The sequence below is a fragment of the Aegilops tauschii genome, chromosome 1, assembly GCF_002575655.3.
Source record: "Aegilops tauschii subsp. strangulata cultivar AL8/78 chromosome 1, Aet v6.0, whole genome shotgun sequence".
NCBI classification, from domain to species: Eukaryota; Viridiplantae; Streptophyta; class Magnoliopsida; order Poales; family Poaceae; genus Aegilops; species Aegilops tauschii.
Window position 1 is genome coordinate 237,122,187 of NC_053035.3, and position 17,843 is coordinate 237,140,029.

Sequence of the window (17,843 nt, forward strand, 5' to 3'; positions counted from 1 at the left end):
CCCAGGTGCCCGGGCAAGCCACTGGTATCCCCAGGGTGCCCCAACCAATCCACCCAGATGTGTATTAAAGTAGCCACCTTAAGTTTCCCTTAGTTAAATATAACTCTCACATCTTTCATGAATATCACATACCAATCCACGTCTACGAGCATAGCAAAGCAGTATGAGCATAACGTATAAACCCAAGGTTAAATGAAGGACAATAGGTTCCTACCTCATCAACTACTTCCCAATACCCACATGTTATCAAACCTACTCATGCAATGTTTGAGGGTTGAAACTAATGCATAAAAACTGGGTAATAAAGGGATATGATCAAAGTGTGGACTTGCCTTGTACTATTGATGAAGATGATTCACACTCATAACTCCTGATAGTTCTACTCGTCACACTCCGGTCAATCTATCGTGAGCAAGGAATACTAACCACACATAAGCAATCATGCAAAAGAATCGAAGAAAAGATCTCGGAAAACTTCGAAAACAAGCAATTAACTCTTGCAACAAAAAACAATTTCTAACAATACCAAATTAGGTGGATTTGGTCTTATCAGAAAGTTTAAGTCAAGAGCTTCAATTAGCAAAAAGAATCAATTAAATCGGAGTTATAAAACTCGAGTTATGAACAAAAGAAATTCAAATTCAAAACTATTTCAAACCAAATTTTAAACTTTCAAAAACATGTTCAAGTTGGTTATCTGGATAGAGGGGATCATAACGAAGAAGTGGGTGTTGGTTTCATTGGATTTGGATAAATGAGTGAAAAGTAGCGAAGGTTTGAAGTTCAGGGGCTAATCTGCGAATATTCACAAACGGGTCCCTGGCATAAAATTAAAAGAAAAAGAAAAATTCTACCGAACGAACGTTTGCTACGGGAGACTAACGAATGGAATCGTTCGCTGCCTAGGCTAACGGATGAATCCTTCGCTAAATAAAAAACGGTTCAAAAAGAAAAACAGATCACGATCTAACCCGTCGGATCGAGATCCAACGGTCGAGAGGGGATGGGGCTACCGGTGGCGGCGGACTTTGATGGCGGCGAGGCGGACGACAGCGGCGACTTCGGCGGCGGCGACGGCTTGCGGGGCGACGGCGTCAGCGAGGCGGGGCGATGCGGCGCGGGGCGGCGATGCGAGCGGCGGGGGCGGAGTGCGGCGGCGCGGCGCGGCTTGGGAGCGGCAGCAGAGGCGGCGACGAGCAGTGGCAGGGAGCGGTGCGGGCGGTGGTGCGGCGTGGGCGGCGCGGCGGCGGCGTTCGGCGGCGGCAACGTGGCGGCTTGGGCGGCTTGAGGAGAGAAGGGGGCGGCGGTGGCTATTTAAGGAGGGGGCGAGAGCCGGCTTGGGGGAGGGGGCAAGGCGGCGTCGGAGTCGGAGCCGGACTTCGGCTCGGCCACGGCGGCGCGTGCGGGGAAGGCGGCGGCGGTGCGGGCCGGCTGGGCCTTTGGCCCAGCTCGGTCCGAAAGGAACTTTTTTTTAAACAGACACGACAAAAATAAAATAAAAACCAAATAAAATAAAACTTAACATAGGCATATTATATATCAAAATTTTCAGAAAATATTTTCTACAATATGAACATTTTTTTAGCGTCAAATAAAATCCAAAAAAATTTAAATAAAGCAAACAATGCGGTTGGTTTATTTAAAAACCCAATAAAATATTTTAAAAATACCAAAATAATTTCAAACTCATTTTTCTCCATTTTTCTACTGTAGTGAATCATTTCACCCTATTTTCCATATTTTTTATTTTTAGAGAAAAATAATTTGAACAAAAACCAAATAACTCCAAATTGAAAATACTTTCAAAGGGACTTTAAATTTGAATTCTTTGAAACTTCCAACTCATATTTCATATGTTTTGAAGAAGTCATTTTATCTTCTCTCATGAAAATCATTGAGTTGCTTAAAGTTTTTGAATTTGAAATAGTTCCTAATGGAATTCAAATCTTTTCAAACCCCTTTTCATTTATAATGGAAGAAGTCATGTCATCTTCTTTCTAGGGTTTTGTATTTGAGAAGAATTTGAATTCATGGATATCAGAAATGCAAAAATTAAAGTTTGGGAAAGTCCTTTTATTCCCTCTCATTTAACTTTCAAAAAGTTTCGAATTACACTCAATTTCACACAAGCAACCACACCACAATCAAGCAATCAACAAAACTATTTATTTAATATAACATTCCAAAATTTAGAATTTTGGGATGTTACAAGTGGTGCTGATGGTTTCGGTGTGGCTGCTCCTGCTCATATCGCCACTCTCGGCAGCGCCGCCACGACGGCGGTCGCCGCCGAGCACTTGCCTAAGGTCACCAGAAGGCAGGTGTACTATGGATCTGAATCGTCCTGTCAGGTTCCAATCTATCCCGACCTTTTTTAGCATGTCCAAAGTAGCTCCTTGCTGAATCTGTCCTGAACGACCCCGCCCCACCAGGAAAGCGATATGCCGCCGGCTCCAGACCATGACTCTAGACCCCCGCAACACGAGTTCAACTCTGAGTTTTGCGCCATCGAGAAGTACCAAAAGCTGAGTTGTGTGCACGGGCACACTCCCGCTCGACGTGTATGCACGGAGGAATTCGACATTGGCAGCCGGTTTCTTAGTTGCCCCTTAGAGGTTAGTGCTAAGTTCATCATTTTACTTGAGTTAATGCCACCGCTCATCCTGAATACTATTTAACATTGGCGGGGATATGAGGCTTGTGCCTTTGTTAACTGGCTGGATGAAGAATGGCATGGCAGGGCTCCGAGTGTTATAACCAAGCTCGCAGAAGATAACATAAAGCTGAAGAAGAAACTGGCTGATCTGAAATGTACAATTAGTACGATGAAGCATGAAAGAATCAATCACAGGCAACCGATGAAAGCAAGAGACAAGAAGGAACTAGCATGTGTAGTTGTGGTTGTCGCATTAGCCATGTTCTATGCGCTATTTACAATGATGATTAGGGGTTTTGTTTGACAGTATTGCTAAAGCACATTTAGATGTGCTCTAAGTAATGCACATCTAGGTCCTGTGCCATTGTTGTTACGCGAAGATTCGTGCAGATATTTTCCTTTGTCTTTTTTTCTTTTCCTTTGTAGTTTGATTATTACTGGCTTCATCAATAAGAAGAGCTCAATGTATTGCTTGCCAACTGTCCTATTCCGTTCGTACCAGTACCAGTGCATAATCCCAAAACTCATTCCTTGTTTTGTCCTGAAAAAAGAAATCAGCCAATAGGAGTCTTGCACAACCCCGGGAATTTGGAGCGACAGGGTACGAATAACTGCGGTTGATTATATCAGCGGTTAGATAATACGTCAACCCCCGCTTCAATTGGCATTTCCTCTTCTCTGCATACCCCGCTTAAGTGTCCACCATCTTCATCGTCCCCGGCAGGCCGCCCTACACACTTGCACACACTCTGCAATCTCGCTTTCTTGCGGTTTTTATACGACTGCAGCCATGTCGAGCGGCAGTTCGGCCAGCAGTATGGCGCCCGATGATAGGTCAACATCGGAATCATCCCGCTCGTCTTCCATGAGTCCTACGTCGAGCCCAGACCTCGATTATATTCGGGTCATGGAAGGGACACCGCCTACGGAGTCGTCAGACAACAACCAGACGGAAGAGGAGCCGTCGGAGGATGAAGAAGAGGACGACGATGATGAGGAGGAGAAATGGTCGAACGAGGAGGAGGAGGACGACGACAGCAACGACGATGACGACGGCGGCGGCGATGAAAAGCCAACGGTCAGCGGCAAGAAGCGTCCTCGCCAAGACGATGTCGCGGGGCCATCCATCAACAATAACAAGAAGAAGGACTAAATTAAGCATATTGTATATATCTCTGTTTCTGTTCGCTCATATTAATTTGTTATCTATGTTTATCTTGTCAATCTCATCGTAGACGGTTAGTAATATGTATTCAACAGAGATCTTCTACATTATCGCCCACAGGTTGGTTTGTTGAACTCTGTGCCCTGACGAGCACACAATTCACAAAAAAGACCGTATGGGCTGTCTATAATGATCGCACACAATTCTGATTACCGACATGTTTGCTGGGTATCACACAGATCTTGTTACGCCGAATCATTTGTGTTCACCTCGATCATCGCAAACGGTTCATCGGAGCGAACTGTATGTCGTATATCGCACACACCTTGATCTGGCTACCCGTTTCTGTTGTTCTGTCTCACCGCAAACAGTTCGTATGGATCAACCATATGCCTCGCATCGCACACGCAGCTAAAATATGAACCGTGTTTGATGTATCATTCATCGCAAACGTTTTGCATCTTTTTTGACGGGTTTTTTACATCACCGTTTGCGATTAACGCATCGCACACAGTTTCGTCAAAGGGTCTCTGATCGTAGTGTCACGTTAGCAGCATCCTGCAGTACTGGGTGTAGGTGTTCTAGTATAACTCTTACGAACCATAGCTGAAGCTTTAGCATGTTCTTTTATCCTAACAGGAAAAGGTGGTTTCTCAATATAAGCAGTAGGAACAACCGGAGTAATAGTTTCTTCTTCATCTTTAATAGGTTCTACTACTTTTACTTCAATGGGAGAATGATATTTAAACTACTTCTCCTTAGGGAGATCAACATGAGTAGCAAATGATTCACAAAAAGAAGCTACTATCTCAGAGTCAAGTCTATATTTAGTGCTAAATTCACGAAAAGCATCGGTACCCATAAAAGATTTAACACAATCGAACTTAAGGTTTATACCTAACTCCTTACCTTCGCCGAGCTCCCAATCTTCAGAGTTGCGTTAAATTCTTTCCAATAAATCCCATTTGAATTCAATAGTCTTCTTTATAAAAGAACCAGTACAAAAAGTATCGAGCATGGATTGATCATTACAAGAAAGCCGAGCATAAATTTTTTGAATAATAATTTCTCTTGAGAGCTCATGATTGGGGCATGAATATAACATTGACTTAAGCCTCCCCCAAGCTTGAGCGATACTTTCTCCTTCACGAGGCCAAAAGTTATATATACAATTCTGATCACGATGAACCAGATGCATAGGATAAAACTTCTGATGAAATTTCAATTTCAATCAGTTGTAGTTCCAAGCTCCAATATCATCACATAGCCTATACCATGTCAATGCCTTTCCCTTCAAAGATAAAGGGAAGACCTTGTCCTTGACATCATCCTCGGGCAAACCTGCAAGCTTAAATAATCCACAAACTTCATCCACATAGATTAGATGCATATCAGGATGTAGTGTTCCGTCTCCTGCATAAGGATTAGCTAGCAGTTTCTCTATCATACCCGAAGGAATTTCATAATAAATATTTTCAGTAGGTGCAGTAGGTTGAGGAGCAACTATTTGCTCTTCCGGTCGAGGTGAAGATACCCCGAACAAGCCCCTCAAAGGATGGTTCTCCATAGTAACAAGTGAGTAAATTTCAGCACGTAATATACATTTTTCCTTACAAGATTCCACTCATCAAAGACGCTTCACTCCCCGGCAATGGCGTCAGAAAAGAGTCTTGATGACCCACAAGTATAAGGGATCTATCGTAGTCCTTTCGATAAGTAAGAGTATCAAACCCAACGAGGAGCAGGAGGAAATGACAAGCGGTTTTCAGCAAGGTATTCTCTGCAAGCACTGAAATTATCGGTAACAGATAGTTTTGTGATAAGATAATATGTAACGGGTAACAAGTAACAAGTGTAATTAAGGTGCAGCAAGGTGGCCCAATCCTTTTTGTAGCAAAGGATAAGCCTGGACGAACTCTTATATAAAGCAAAGCGCTCCCGAGGACACATGGGAATTATTGTCAAGTTAGTTTTCATCTTCGCATTTGTTACTTTGATAATTTGTTATGTGGGTGGACCGATGCTTGGGTGTTGTCCTTACTTGGACAAGCCTCCCACTTATGATTAACCCCTCTCGCAAGCATCCGCAACTATAGAAGAAGAATTAAGATGAATCTTCTAACCATAGCATGAAACATGCGGATCCAAATCAGCCCCTTACGAAGCAACACATAAACTAGGGTTTAAGTCTGCCACTCTAGCAACCCATCATCTACTTATTACGTCCCAATCCCTTCCTCTAGGCCCAAATCATGGTGAAGTGTCATGTAGTCAACGTTCACATAACACCACTAGAGGAAAGACAACATACATCTGATCAAAATATCGAACAAATACCAAATTCACATGATTACTTATAACAAGACTTCTCCCATGTCCTCAGGAACAAACATGCTACTCATAAAGCATATTCATGTTCATAATCATAGGGGTGTTGAATATCATTAAGGATCTGAACATATGATCTTCCATCGAATAAACCAACTAGTATCAACTACAAGGAGTAATCAACACTACTAGCAACCCATAGGTATCAATCCGAGGTTTTGAGACAAAGATTGAGTACAAGAGATGAACTAGGGTTTGAGAGGAGATGGTGCTGGTGAAGAAGTTGATGGAGATTGAACCCCTCTCAATGAGAGGATCATTGGTGATGACGATGGCTTCGATTTCCCCCTCCCGGAGGGAAGTTTCCCCGGCAGAACAGCTCCGCCAGAGCCCTAGATTGCTTCTGCACACGTTCCGCCTCGAAACGGCGGCGCTTCGCCCCGAAAGCTTCCTTCTGATTTTTCCAAGTAAAAAACCCTTCATATAGCAAAAGATGGACACCGGGGACCTACCAAGGGGCCCACAAGCCCTAGGAGCGCGCCCAGGGGGTAGGGCGCGCCCCCAGGCTTGTGGCCACCTGGTGGGTCCCCTCTGGTATTTTCTTCGCCCAATATTTCTTATATATTCCAAAATAATTCTCCGTAAATTTTCAGGACTTTTGGAGTTGTGCAGAATAGGTCTCTCAGATTTGCTCCTTTCCGGTCCAGAATTCCAGCTGCCGGCATTCTACCTCTTCATGTAAACCTTCTAAAATAAGAGAGAAAAGGCATAAGTATTGTTCCATAATGTGTAATAACAACCCATAATGCAATAAGTATAAACATAAAAGCATGATGCAAAATGGGCGTATCACCGTCGCCGCCTCCTCAGGCCGCCGCCGCTGCTCTTCTTCCCGGTCCACGGCGACTACCTCGACATCGGCCACCCTGACTCAACATCGACCACGGTGTCCCTCGCACGGCTACCTCGATCACGGCTACACCACCCTATGCTCTCGGCTACCTCGACAAACGGCACAAAGGGCTACCGCCTTGCTTGAGCAACCTCGTCGGTTGCCACTCCAGCCACGACTTCTGCGATGCATCGACCGTTACGACTGTGGGGGGTGTCCGTCGGCTTGCCTTCAGATTCTTCTCCAGTCTCACAGTTTGCGTCGCTACTGTTGTGACTGCGGGGGGATGTTGAGTATATTGATTATTAGGAAAGACGAGATAGACTATGATTTGTCCTGTCTTGTCTTGTACTCCAAGTTGGTCATTATATTCCTATATATATGCCCACGAGGCTCAAGCAATACAATCAACTATTCCACCAATCCCCTCTCTCTCTCTCTCTCTCTCTCTCTTCTAACAGTTACCTCTTGACCAAAGTGGCCAAGTGTGCAGCCTCAAGCCTGAGTCCTTTTGGGGTATCTGTTGCAGTCGGGGTCTGCAACATCTGTTCTACCATCAACGTGGAGGGGCTCTTCACCCCCCTTTCTCCTTTAGTATATAGCACACACACTCATGCGTATTCGAGGAAAAAAAACATCTGTTCTACCACTCGGTTGAGCTCGGTGATCTGCTCCTGAGTGGGAGCAACAACTTCATCGTCAACATGGGGTTCGCCGCCGTCGCGTCCGTCAGCTCTCCCGTCCACATCGTTCCTATTGTTTTGACCATCACCGTCTCTAGTGCAGTCGGCTCGCCCATGCCGGGCGGTCCGTTGGCTATGAATACCTCTGCGATAGGCGAAAGGCTTCCACAACTTTCCTCATCTTCATGGATGAATGCGACTAGATCGTGAAATGATTCGTTGAGCTCGATCATAGCTACCTGTTGAGTCGAGGCCTGGCGTGAAGCAGCGTGTCACGTCCAACGGTGAAGGCGGGACTTGCCCGAGCGCTTGCGACGTCGACGTGCTGGGGACTGTGGCAGCGCCTGATACGGGACAAACGACTGGTGGAGAAGGACACCAGAGCCTGGCACGAAAGTGCACTACTCCGTGTACGAGTAAGGATTCAATGTCCAGCGGGGCTTCCAGTAGCCACGCCAAATCGTCGGCAACGAAGTGGATTGAGCCGAAGAAAACATCAGCACCGGGAATAAACTCCATGCCTGGAGTTGAAGAAGACAAAAATTACACTAGCGCCATCAATTTCGAGATGCGCGGCCCCAAGGTGGACGCCAACTATCGTGGGGATGATCCTCACGGTACGAGAGAGGGCTAGGGATGGCATCGGATCTCGCTAGGAGCAAGTGTGAGACAGAGATTTTAGCAGGTTCAGGCCCTCTCAGAAAATTAGCAAAGAGAATTACAAGGAATGTGAACCCTTGTCCACGAGGAAGGGGGCAGGTTATATAAAGTGCGTCGTGACCCCTTCCCTTCTACGGTACAAGGGTTTTGTTCTGGTCATCATTGCCGATTAATACAAAGAGTAACGGATACATTACTATAGGTATGGTACATACCACTACAACTTCGATGCGTCAGACACCTTGTCGTGTTTGCTTGGCTTCTTCCGTCCAAATATTTATGATAGTCTCAGTGGGATGGATCGTTGGTGTCATCCGAGTGAAGCCGTACGTTGATAACTTCCAAGTGAATTTCTGCCCTCAAGGTTATGATCGATATCAAGGTGCCTTATGCATGTAAGCCCCCTGGATTACGTCATATTAGATCATCATGGGCCTACCCCTTGGTAGGTATCCTCATCAGGCGGCGCCAAATGCAGCGGGCGGCTGCGCTGACAGTCTTTCCAACAGCTTCCCCGTGGATGGAGGCGCCGATATATGCCGACCTGACCAAAGACGCCGCCGCCACCTAGCTAGATCCACCACCCATCGCCGACTGTTTTTATTTTAATGTTTCTTATCTAATATTTTTAAGTTTTAATTAATGTAATGTAAATTGAACTTCTATTGGCTATTTTTTATTTTGAAATCAGTCCGTCCGCGAAAAGTATCCGTCCACTTTGGGCTGACCTACGAGCCGAAGGACAAAAACAGACATTGAAGTATGCCTAGCCGATCCAAACGAACAAAAAATAGATATAATCCATGTCCAAACTTGCCGCGCTGGAGTTGGCCTAACAACTTATTTTTTATTTATCTTGGTACCTAGAAAAACTATATCAAAGCAAATGAACTAAGAAAGTGAGCCTAATTCAGCTGAATGATGGTTTGGATGTGTAATCTCACCATCCTGATTCAAGTCGAATGTGAATTTGAGATCCTATCAGTTTCCCTTTATAGTGTTTAAAGAAAAGAGCAGCTATCGCCCATCAACAAGACCATGCCGAGTGAAGTAAAGCAGAGAGCAAAGAAAAAAAAAAGAGAAGTAAAAACAGTGAACGCGTCAGTCTCCTTTAGCAGAGTCAGCTAGCACGCAGGCGAGTCCTTTAACAAGCGAGAACAGAGCCGGGGAGGAAAACGGAGCGACGGAGGACGGACGGACGGAGACACAGGAGAGGAAAGTGACGGGCAAGTGCTCTTCCTTCCCTCGCACCTCCAGGACCCCGACGAACGCCGAGGAATCCATTGTGAGGCACTCTCAGTCTGCCCCCAAATCCAGGTCTCTCTCTTCCTTGCCTTCTCCATGGAAGTCGCAAATCCCGTCTCTTTACCGCGGATAATCGCATCCTACTGTTCTTCACTTTTTCTTCTGGAGAATAGGGTTTTTCAGAGGTCCAGTTTTTCTTTTTTCTTTTCATGAAACAGGATTCAGGGTGTTCTTCATGGAAGTCGCAAATCCCGCTTCTTTACGCGGATCGCACGCTTGGCATCCTAATATTCTTCACTTTTTCTTCTGGAGTTGAGGGTTTTTAAGACTTCAATTTTTTTTTTCACGAAACAGGGATTCAGGGTTTTGCGCTGCAAGTTCTTGGCTTTCTTTCGCATAATCGACCGAGGGGTAAATTGCTTAGCTTTTTAATCGATCTGCTTGTGTATAGGCATTTCTACTTCTTTTTCTCCTTTTTTTTAGAAAAAGAGGAGGAGCCCCGGCCTACTTCTTTTTCTCCTTTATTCTGGCGATTAATGGTTTTTACATGCCGTGGTAATTATTATTTTTACCAAGATTGGCTCTACCTCTCAAGATGCTGTATGTTCTTAACCCTGCATTATGCCATCATAATTACATTTTTTTGTGCCTACTGTGCTTATTAATCAGTAGTGTTTTATATGATGATGTGCTACCTTTCCCTGAGATGCACTATGATTTAATCTTACTTGCAAAGGAGGGGAGAAGAGGAAGGGACAGATCTATGGGCAACTGCAAGAGTTCATGTATGTATGTATTTTATTTAAACCAACTAAAAGTTAGATGCAATTTACAGCATTAATTCCTTGGCAAAAGTCAAGGTAAGAATATGAGATCCTCGGCCTGAACTGAAGAAGCGCTTGCCCTTACCATCATGTTGATAAATTAGCAAGATGGCTAGCTAGTCATGTGTTGAGTATATCACTCTCCTTATCTAGAAATACAAAGCTGTTTGAGTGCTGGTCTTGATGTCTTATTGGTTAGAAGCAATACTACAGACTAATGACATACTCCCTATGTTCCAAAATGAGTTTCGTGGTTTTAGTTACAATTCGAACTAAACCACGACACTTGTTTTGGAACGGAGGGATTATAAGAAAGTAAAAGTATCTTTTGCTTTGTTCTAGCCCTGACTGGTGACATGAATAACTATATGCATTCAAGATTTTGATTAATTTAATCAGAAGATAAAGAACTTATATGCCTTTTGACAAAAAGACAACCTAGGGCTGTATTTCATTTAGGCAGTAGGAAAATAAAAGGTTCAGTAAAGAGTGAGGCTTGGGGAATTAGAAAAGGAATAAGAAGGCCAGTGCTGGCATCCAGCAAAACAGCCAGCAGGAACTTATATGCTATTGTTCATTCTTGCAGTTGTCGATATTGTAGTCTGTTTATTTGGAACTGCAACATGCACATGAATTTTCTCATTGCATGATGTCTCTTTCTTTGTTTTGTAATTTTGAGTTATTGCACTTGTGTCTTGTGCAAATATCAGCTCGTGCACTCCTACGAAAGGCCCATGTTGTTCCGGATTCAGAATGGAGGATTCAGGACTTTGGAAAGACGCATGTTCCAGATTTAGAATGGAGGATTAATGACTTCTCATCGCTGCTTGAGACAAGAGCTGAGTCAGCAAGATCTGACACTTTTCACTGCTCTGGGTATAACTGGTATGCACCATAATTACAAAAGGAACTCTGCAAAATACCATCTGGTTTGTTTTAGTAGAAAAAGTAATTATATGCTATCCATATAGGCATTGATTTAGGATGCCGTTAACTCACAGTGATGTTTCGATTGATCATCGATGTAATCAAAGTAGGAGTCACAATCTCGTAAACAAACAGTCAGACGCCGACGTTGATACAGTGCATGAAGTGAAGAAATTAGACTGCACTCACTTTAGTTATGAATTCTAGACTGACTTTGGTTTCTTTCTATGATTTCATTTACCAGGAACCTGGAAGTGAGTCCAATGCATAAAGAAGCTGGTTCGGAAACACCATATGTTGCTCTTCGTCTTGTGGCATCCCGACTAAGCATGGTGCCTGGTCACATGGTGCATGTGGTGTTCGAGTTGTCAATATACAACCATTCAAAAGGAATGTACTGTGGATGCAAAGGTAGTCTCATGGATGTGTTTCTTCAAGCAGATACATCATATTACGAGATATAAATACTCCTTTGTGTGTCAAAAGTTTGAGATATAAATACCATGATTGCATCATTACAAGTCAATATCTGTACATATCGAAATATGATCGAATAGAACATTTTCCCATTAACAAGTCGCTTTGTATTTTCTTTGCTGTCAAGTTTCTTTGTAGACCTTCAGAAATGTGTCACACTTGAGACTATTATGTTCAGACTACACATGTTTCTCTTTAAATTTGATTATCATTATTTGGATGTAGTTCACTACCTTGCTTTCTTAACTAGGGTGAACGTTGGTTAGATATCATTTGGTATATTTGCGTCTTGCATACAAGTTCTTCATTCTCTAATATTCTAACCTTTACCTAACTGTAGCTAGCTACAACTTTCATTTCAAGAATACCTACTCCAAGGAGCATTGCTTGATTCCTCTTCAGGAGCTACTGAAACCATCTGCTTTTCTAGTTGATGATAGCTGTGTCTTCGGTGTGGAGATATTAAAAATTGATGTCTCTTCTACTGAAAAGAAGGCTGTTGTGGTTCAGAAGAAGGCTACCACAGTTCAGAACCTCTTTGTCCAGAAGAAGGGGTTCATCAAAGGGACATACACTTGGAACATGAATAATTTCCTTGAACTGGACTTGGATCACTTTGTCCGTTCTCCTGCATTTGAAGTTGGCGGGCATAAATGGTATGCACCTGTTACCGGTTACACAGTTACATCTCAAATGATTTATGTAAATGGTATGCATGTGTTACCCAACATTTTAGCTTAAACATATATCCTTTAGCTTACCATACCTAGCCACTTTACGAACTTCTTTTTTAATGTTCTATGCCAATGGGCATTCGCGATGGCCAGATCTTTGTTCAAGGCAAGGTCCTTCAGATATTCTAACTGGACATTTTAGCTTGATACAACCAAAGAACTGTACTTCTGGTATATTTATAGATATATATGCGGTAGCGCATTTCAGTTTCAATAGAAACAGGTTTTTGTAATCATGCTACACCGAAAATTCCGAAACAATGTAGTACTAAAATCTGTGTTGAATAAAAGCTAGAAAATTTATTCTCATGTATATATTGGTACCACCCGTTCTTGTATGTGCCACACACCATTGATTATTTTCACAGATTGTTTTTGTTTAAGATTGTACTCCATTATCTTGTACTACCTCCGTCCTGGTTTACTATTCCCCCTCATAGTTTGGGTCAAAGTTTGACCACAAATTTAACTAGCAAAATGTTAATGCATGTCACCAAAAATTATATTGTTGGATTCGTAGTTGAATGTAGTTTCCAATGATACCAATTTTGCTATATATAAGTTATATTCATTAGTTATAATCATAGTCAAATTATGAACCCAAACACGAGGCGGACTAGTAAACCAGGACGAAGGTGTTCTGATTTTTCGTTTAGATTTTTTGTACAATTGTAATGCCACCTTGTCGTGTCCAACGTTAACCTGCCTACAACCAAGCTCAGCACACAACTTCTTTCCGATTTCAATAACTAACCACATTCTTCAAATACATTTTCCCGGGTACTGAATTATATTTGAAGTGACACTTCCCATTTTTGTCAACAGGTATGTTCAGATGTATCCTTGTGGTAAAAGGTACAGCACTGATTGCCTCAGCTTGTACTTATACCTGGATGCCTCGGATGAGCTCCATCTCGAGTCCAAGAAGGTGGTTGTAATGACTGTGTCCATCCTGGACCGAAAGAATGGGATACACTTCACTAGAACTTCAGGTTCAGCTCTCCTTAGCAAGTATCAGTGCTACTGATATGTGTGATTCAAGCAGCTAGTGTCTGTAACCTCATGATGGTTACAGTTCATCTTACTTTTATGGTGATCGCAGGTCTCTTGGTGTTTACGGGTGGACACGGCTGGGGATGGGCTAATTTCCTTGAACTCAAGAAACTCAAGGACCCGTCGGGAGGCTATGTTGTAGAATCGAGCTGCGTTGTGAAGGCAGATCTCACTATCATTGGTTTATCCAATGATAGTTAGATGTTTATCTCATGGCCTAATGAAGAGATAATGCCCTTACATCCTACTTATAACTAGACTTATATTTGAGATAATGTTGTGGTAGCACTACTAAAAACTTGTGGGATGATTAGTAGTAATGAGCTGGGTTTGAGAAGTGAGATGATTTCACGCATATATTTCTAGATATATGTATCGAACAGAATTATTTCATCGGAAGTACTTCTATATGCATGGATGATGCAACTATGGCGGTGTGAACCATGTTATCTCTCGCTTGGTTTTTGTGCATCATGGATGTTCCCAGTTGATGAATCATATAGTCATATGGTTCCATGTAAAACACTTTGCCTCTATAATTTATTTTATTTTGAGAGCGAAGGCACTCTTTCATTTGCCCTTCGTGACTCCATCCATTTGTTTTGATCCGACGGACCAGGTCTTAGTTACTAGTCTTTGCTTGTACTCAAATTCTCCATTTGTGAAAAGATGAGTTGAGAGACCTTTGGTAAAAAATGGTGGTAGACTTCTTGCTTTCTTCTTTATTTTTTTCATGGGTAATAATTTTCATGAGCCAAGCTGCTAAGCTCGCGTGCATCGGGTACGCCCACATGCCCGTGCGCCTGATGCGGGCATTGGCCGGGTCACGAGGGACTTGCTTGCCTGAACATGTTTGCATATATATACCCTTTGATCCATAGGTTAGAGTTAGTTTGGGTTAGTTTGGACTCAACTAACCCAAAAATATCCAAACAGAAGGTACCCGGCAAACTCTAACGAGTGCAGGCCAACAACTGAATAAGCTGCAGGGACGACCACCCAAACCAACACACAAACCGGACCCATAAACCAACGACCTAATGCTCAGATGGAACAAAGGAAATCAAGGAAGGAGGGAAACCAAAAAGGAAAGATAAGGCAAACGCCTGAGGACAAAAACCTCATGGCTCGCAAGGCGAAAGACCATTTCAATGCCGGCTTCATTCCCTACTTCTAGGAAGCCGCCATCAACTTTCTCGACAGGCTCACCGCCGTCGTAAAGCTAGCGCTCAAGCATGTCGCACACCTCCGGACCACTCACCTAGGGACCGCGCTGCTTGCTGCCATCACCGGACTCCATGCCGATGACCACGCACTGGCGGAGCTATGGCTGCCCGTCATCGAACTGGAGAACGCCCGCCTAGAGGTCCCACTGGCTCCAAGCTAGGTCAAGCCAGTGTGCGCAACGTCATTTGTGCCGTGAAAAACATCAAACTTATAGGGAAACGCAACCGTCTTAAGAAAAAGAAAACGCCCACGAACAGATCGCCTTGACACACAACGACTAGCACAAGCAAGGCTGGGCGGACGTGTTGGGAAACGTAATAGAAAAAAATCGCCCTACGAGCACCCAGGAACAATATGAAGGTGCATATAAAGTTTGGATTAACGATCGTTACCGACTCTCGAGTGTATCGGAAAGAGATGAATCGGTGTAGAACGTACTTGGAGTCCCTCGAACCGTTGATGACGATCCCGCGAACTGCCCTCGAACAATCTCTCGAATGAAAAACCGAAAGCACGACCTCTCTACTTGGTTGCAAGTGTACGGTCTTCACGATCTGGGAGTGCTACGTCGTCCAGAGCTAATCGTCGGCGAAGAATTAGAGGGAGGAGATTAGAACCACACTGGGCTTCTAATTATGAGGATTATAGGAACTAGGTCTAGCTCTAATTAGATCAACTAGGATCAACTAGAACTAGATGAACTAGAGGAGGCTCCAAAACTTATGTCTCAATGGACAAAATCCTTTGTCATATGCACGGTGTGGTCATTGTGAAAGCAAAGAAATGATCGCGTCTTCGATCGAGCGGAGCAGCAAATGGAAGCGCAAACGCTTGTTTCTAAAATCCTAGACGAGATTAAGGACTGGAAACTCGCACTAAGATCATCTCCAGCCGCGCCCCCAACAGGCCCCCCAGGCCACTTTTTCGGCGCCAGCGTCAAAAAAACGCCCCAGTCGCGCCCCAAAACGACGAAAAGCGCCGGTTCGGCCCTTTTTTCCGCCCGGCGGCCGCAGGCCGAACCCGGTGCACTGGGGGCGATCGGGGGCTCCGGCGCAAGGGAAAAGCGCGGCTGGCCCACACCGTCAGGTGAAAAGTCAAGATTTCCTTCCTCGACTCGCCTTCCACCCCCCGCGCCCTCGGCCGCCACTAGCTATATCCCGGCGCCGCCCTTCACCGCTAGATAGCCATTCCCCGCCGGAAAAATAGCAGAGGTTCGCCGCGGCAGCCCCTCCAACAGCAGCTGGGCGTTTCCGGCCGCGGAGGGGCAGTTTAGCGGCGGGTGCACGCCCACCGGGCGCAAGGTGTTCGGCGATTTGCCTGCCTCGGTGATGGACTCGGATGATGAGGAAGCGCTCGCCGCGCTACTGGAGGAGGAAGCTGAGGCCGACGTCCAGGAAGAAGAGCATCTGATGGTGCTCGCCGCCCTCGCCCAGCTGCTGGCGAGCAATGAAAAGCCGCGGCGAGGTGGCTCGGCGCCGGGGCAGGTGAAAGCAAAGGACCGGCATCGTCTCGAAGGCTACTGCATGCTCTACTCCGACTACTTCGCCGATGCTCCACTTCACGACGACAAAACATTTCGGCGCCGTTATCGGATGAGCCGAAAGCTCTTCCTCAGGATTGTGAATTTCATCCGGGAGTTCGACAACTACTTCAAGTGCAAGATGGATTGCACCGGCAAACTTGGATTCACCTCGATCCAGAAGTGCACGACAGCGATGAGGATGTTTGCATACGGAGCTCCCGGTGATTCACTCGACAACTATGGGCGCATGGCCGAGTCCACCAGCATAGTGTTTCTACAAGTTCTGTCGGGCAGTGGTGGCAGTGTTTGGACCGCAATACTTGAGAACACCCAATGCGGAAGACACTGCTTGGATCCTAGCACATAATGCAGCAAGAGGATTTCCTGGGATGCTTGAAAGCATCGACTGCATGCATTGGAAATGGAAGAATTGCCCATTTGCTTGGCAGGGGATGTACAAAGGCGCCAAAGGCGGTTGTAGTGTGGTACTTGAGGCGGTGGACACACAGGACCTCTGGATTTGGCACTCCTTCTTTGGTATGCCAGGAACTCACACAATGACATCAACGTGCTGCAGTGCTCTCCTGTCTTTGCCAAGCTTGTTGAAGGTCATTCTCCTCCGGTGAACTTCAAGATCAATGGGCGGCACTACAACAAGGGGTACTATCTAGCTGATGGCATCTATCCGAGATGGTCGACATTTGTGAAGACGATCTCAAACCCTGTGCCAGGAGGCAAGAACGCCTGGTTTGCGAAGATTCAGGAGGCTTGCAGGAAGGATGTCGAGCGGGCATTTGGTGTGCTCCAATCTCGATTTGCTGTTGTCCGGTACCCCGCTCAGACCTGGCCGAAAGATCAAATGTGGGAGATTATGACTTGCTGTGTCATCTTGCACAACATGATCATCGAGAGCGAGCAAGAAGACCCAGTGTTTGACACTGAACCATACTACATGCAGGGTCCTCTAGCCGAAGTTGATCATCAGCTACCGGCAACCTGGATTGCCTACCTCAGTATGCGTCAGGAGATCCGAGACCCACAGGTGCATCATCAACTGCAGCAGGATCTGATAGAGCACCTATGGAGGCTCAAGGGCGACGCCGGGCGTGACGTGTGATGAAATATGAGTTTTTATTTGTTGAACTATATAATTTGTATTGAACTATTTGTTGTTGTACTATTTTTTGAAGTATTTGATTTTTCTGTGATGAAATATGTGATAAAAAAATATTTATGTTGATAATTGACCGTCGAGCCACGGCGAACCATGCCGAATATGGGCCTATTCTCGCCCATACGGGCCCTTTATTCGCCGAAAGGGGGCTGAAAAGTGGGCCAATATCGGCGCCTAGGGGCGAGCTGGGGGTGACGACTGGGCGCAAAACCGCCCCCAGCGCCGATTGTATCGCCGGCTCGCCCCCAGGGACGATTTTTATGCGTCCTGAGGGGG

General features: G+C 45.0%; 1 protein-coding gene across 5 annotated transcripts; it reads left to right on the forward strand.

Moving 5' to 3' along the window:
- The first annotated feature begins 9,477 nt into the window (after positions 1-9,477).
- Positions 9,478-14,073, forward strand: LOC109736487 (uncharacterized). Of its 5 annotated transcripts, none has more exons than XM_040402468.3 (8): positions 9,523-9,701; positions 9,848-10,229; positions 10,302-10,414; positions 11,164-11,338; positions 11,625-11,791; positions 12,198-12,513; positions 13,417-13,583; positions 13,694-14,073. In XM_040402468.3, the coding sequence occupies exons 2-8, from the start codon at positions 10,225-10,227 to the stop codon at positions 13,843-13,845; spliced, it is 1,095 nt and encodes a 364-aa protein (XP_040258402.1). In that variant the 5' UTR covers positions 9,523-9,701; positions 9,848-10,224; the 3' UTR covers positions 13,846-14,073. The 5 variants fall into 5 exon arrangements, with proteins under 5 accessions (XP_020151296.1, XP_040258402.1, XP_045090131.1 ...); XM_045234199.2 differs by having other exon boundaries at positions 9,525-9,701; positions 10,366-10,414; XM_020295707.4 differs by lacking the exon at positions 9,848-10,229 and having other exon boundaries at positions 9,478-9,701; positions 10,366-10,414.
- Positions 14,074-17,843: the final 3,770 nt, after the last annotated feature.

Coding starts and splice junctions, on each gene's coding strand:
- LOC109736487 (XM_045234196.1), top strand. CDS start 10,225: ATGCTGTATGTTCTTAACCCTGCATTATGCCATCATAATTACATTTTT. Junction 11,792..12,197: donor AATGTACTGTGGATGCAAAG/GTAGTCTCATGG, acceptor ACCTAACTGTAG/CTAGCTACAACTTTCATTTC. Junction 12,514..13,416: donor GAAGTTGGCGGGCATAAATG/GTATGCACCTGT, acceptor TTTTGTCAACAG/GTATGTTCAGATGTATCCTT.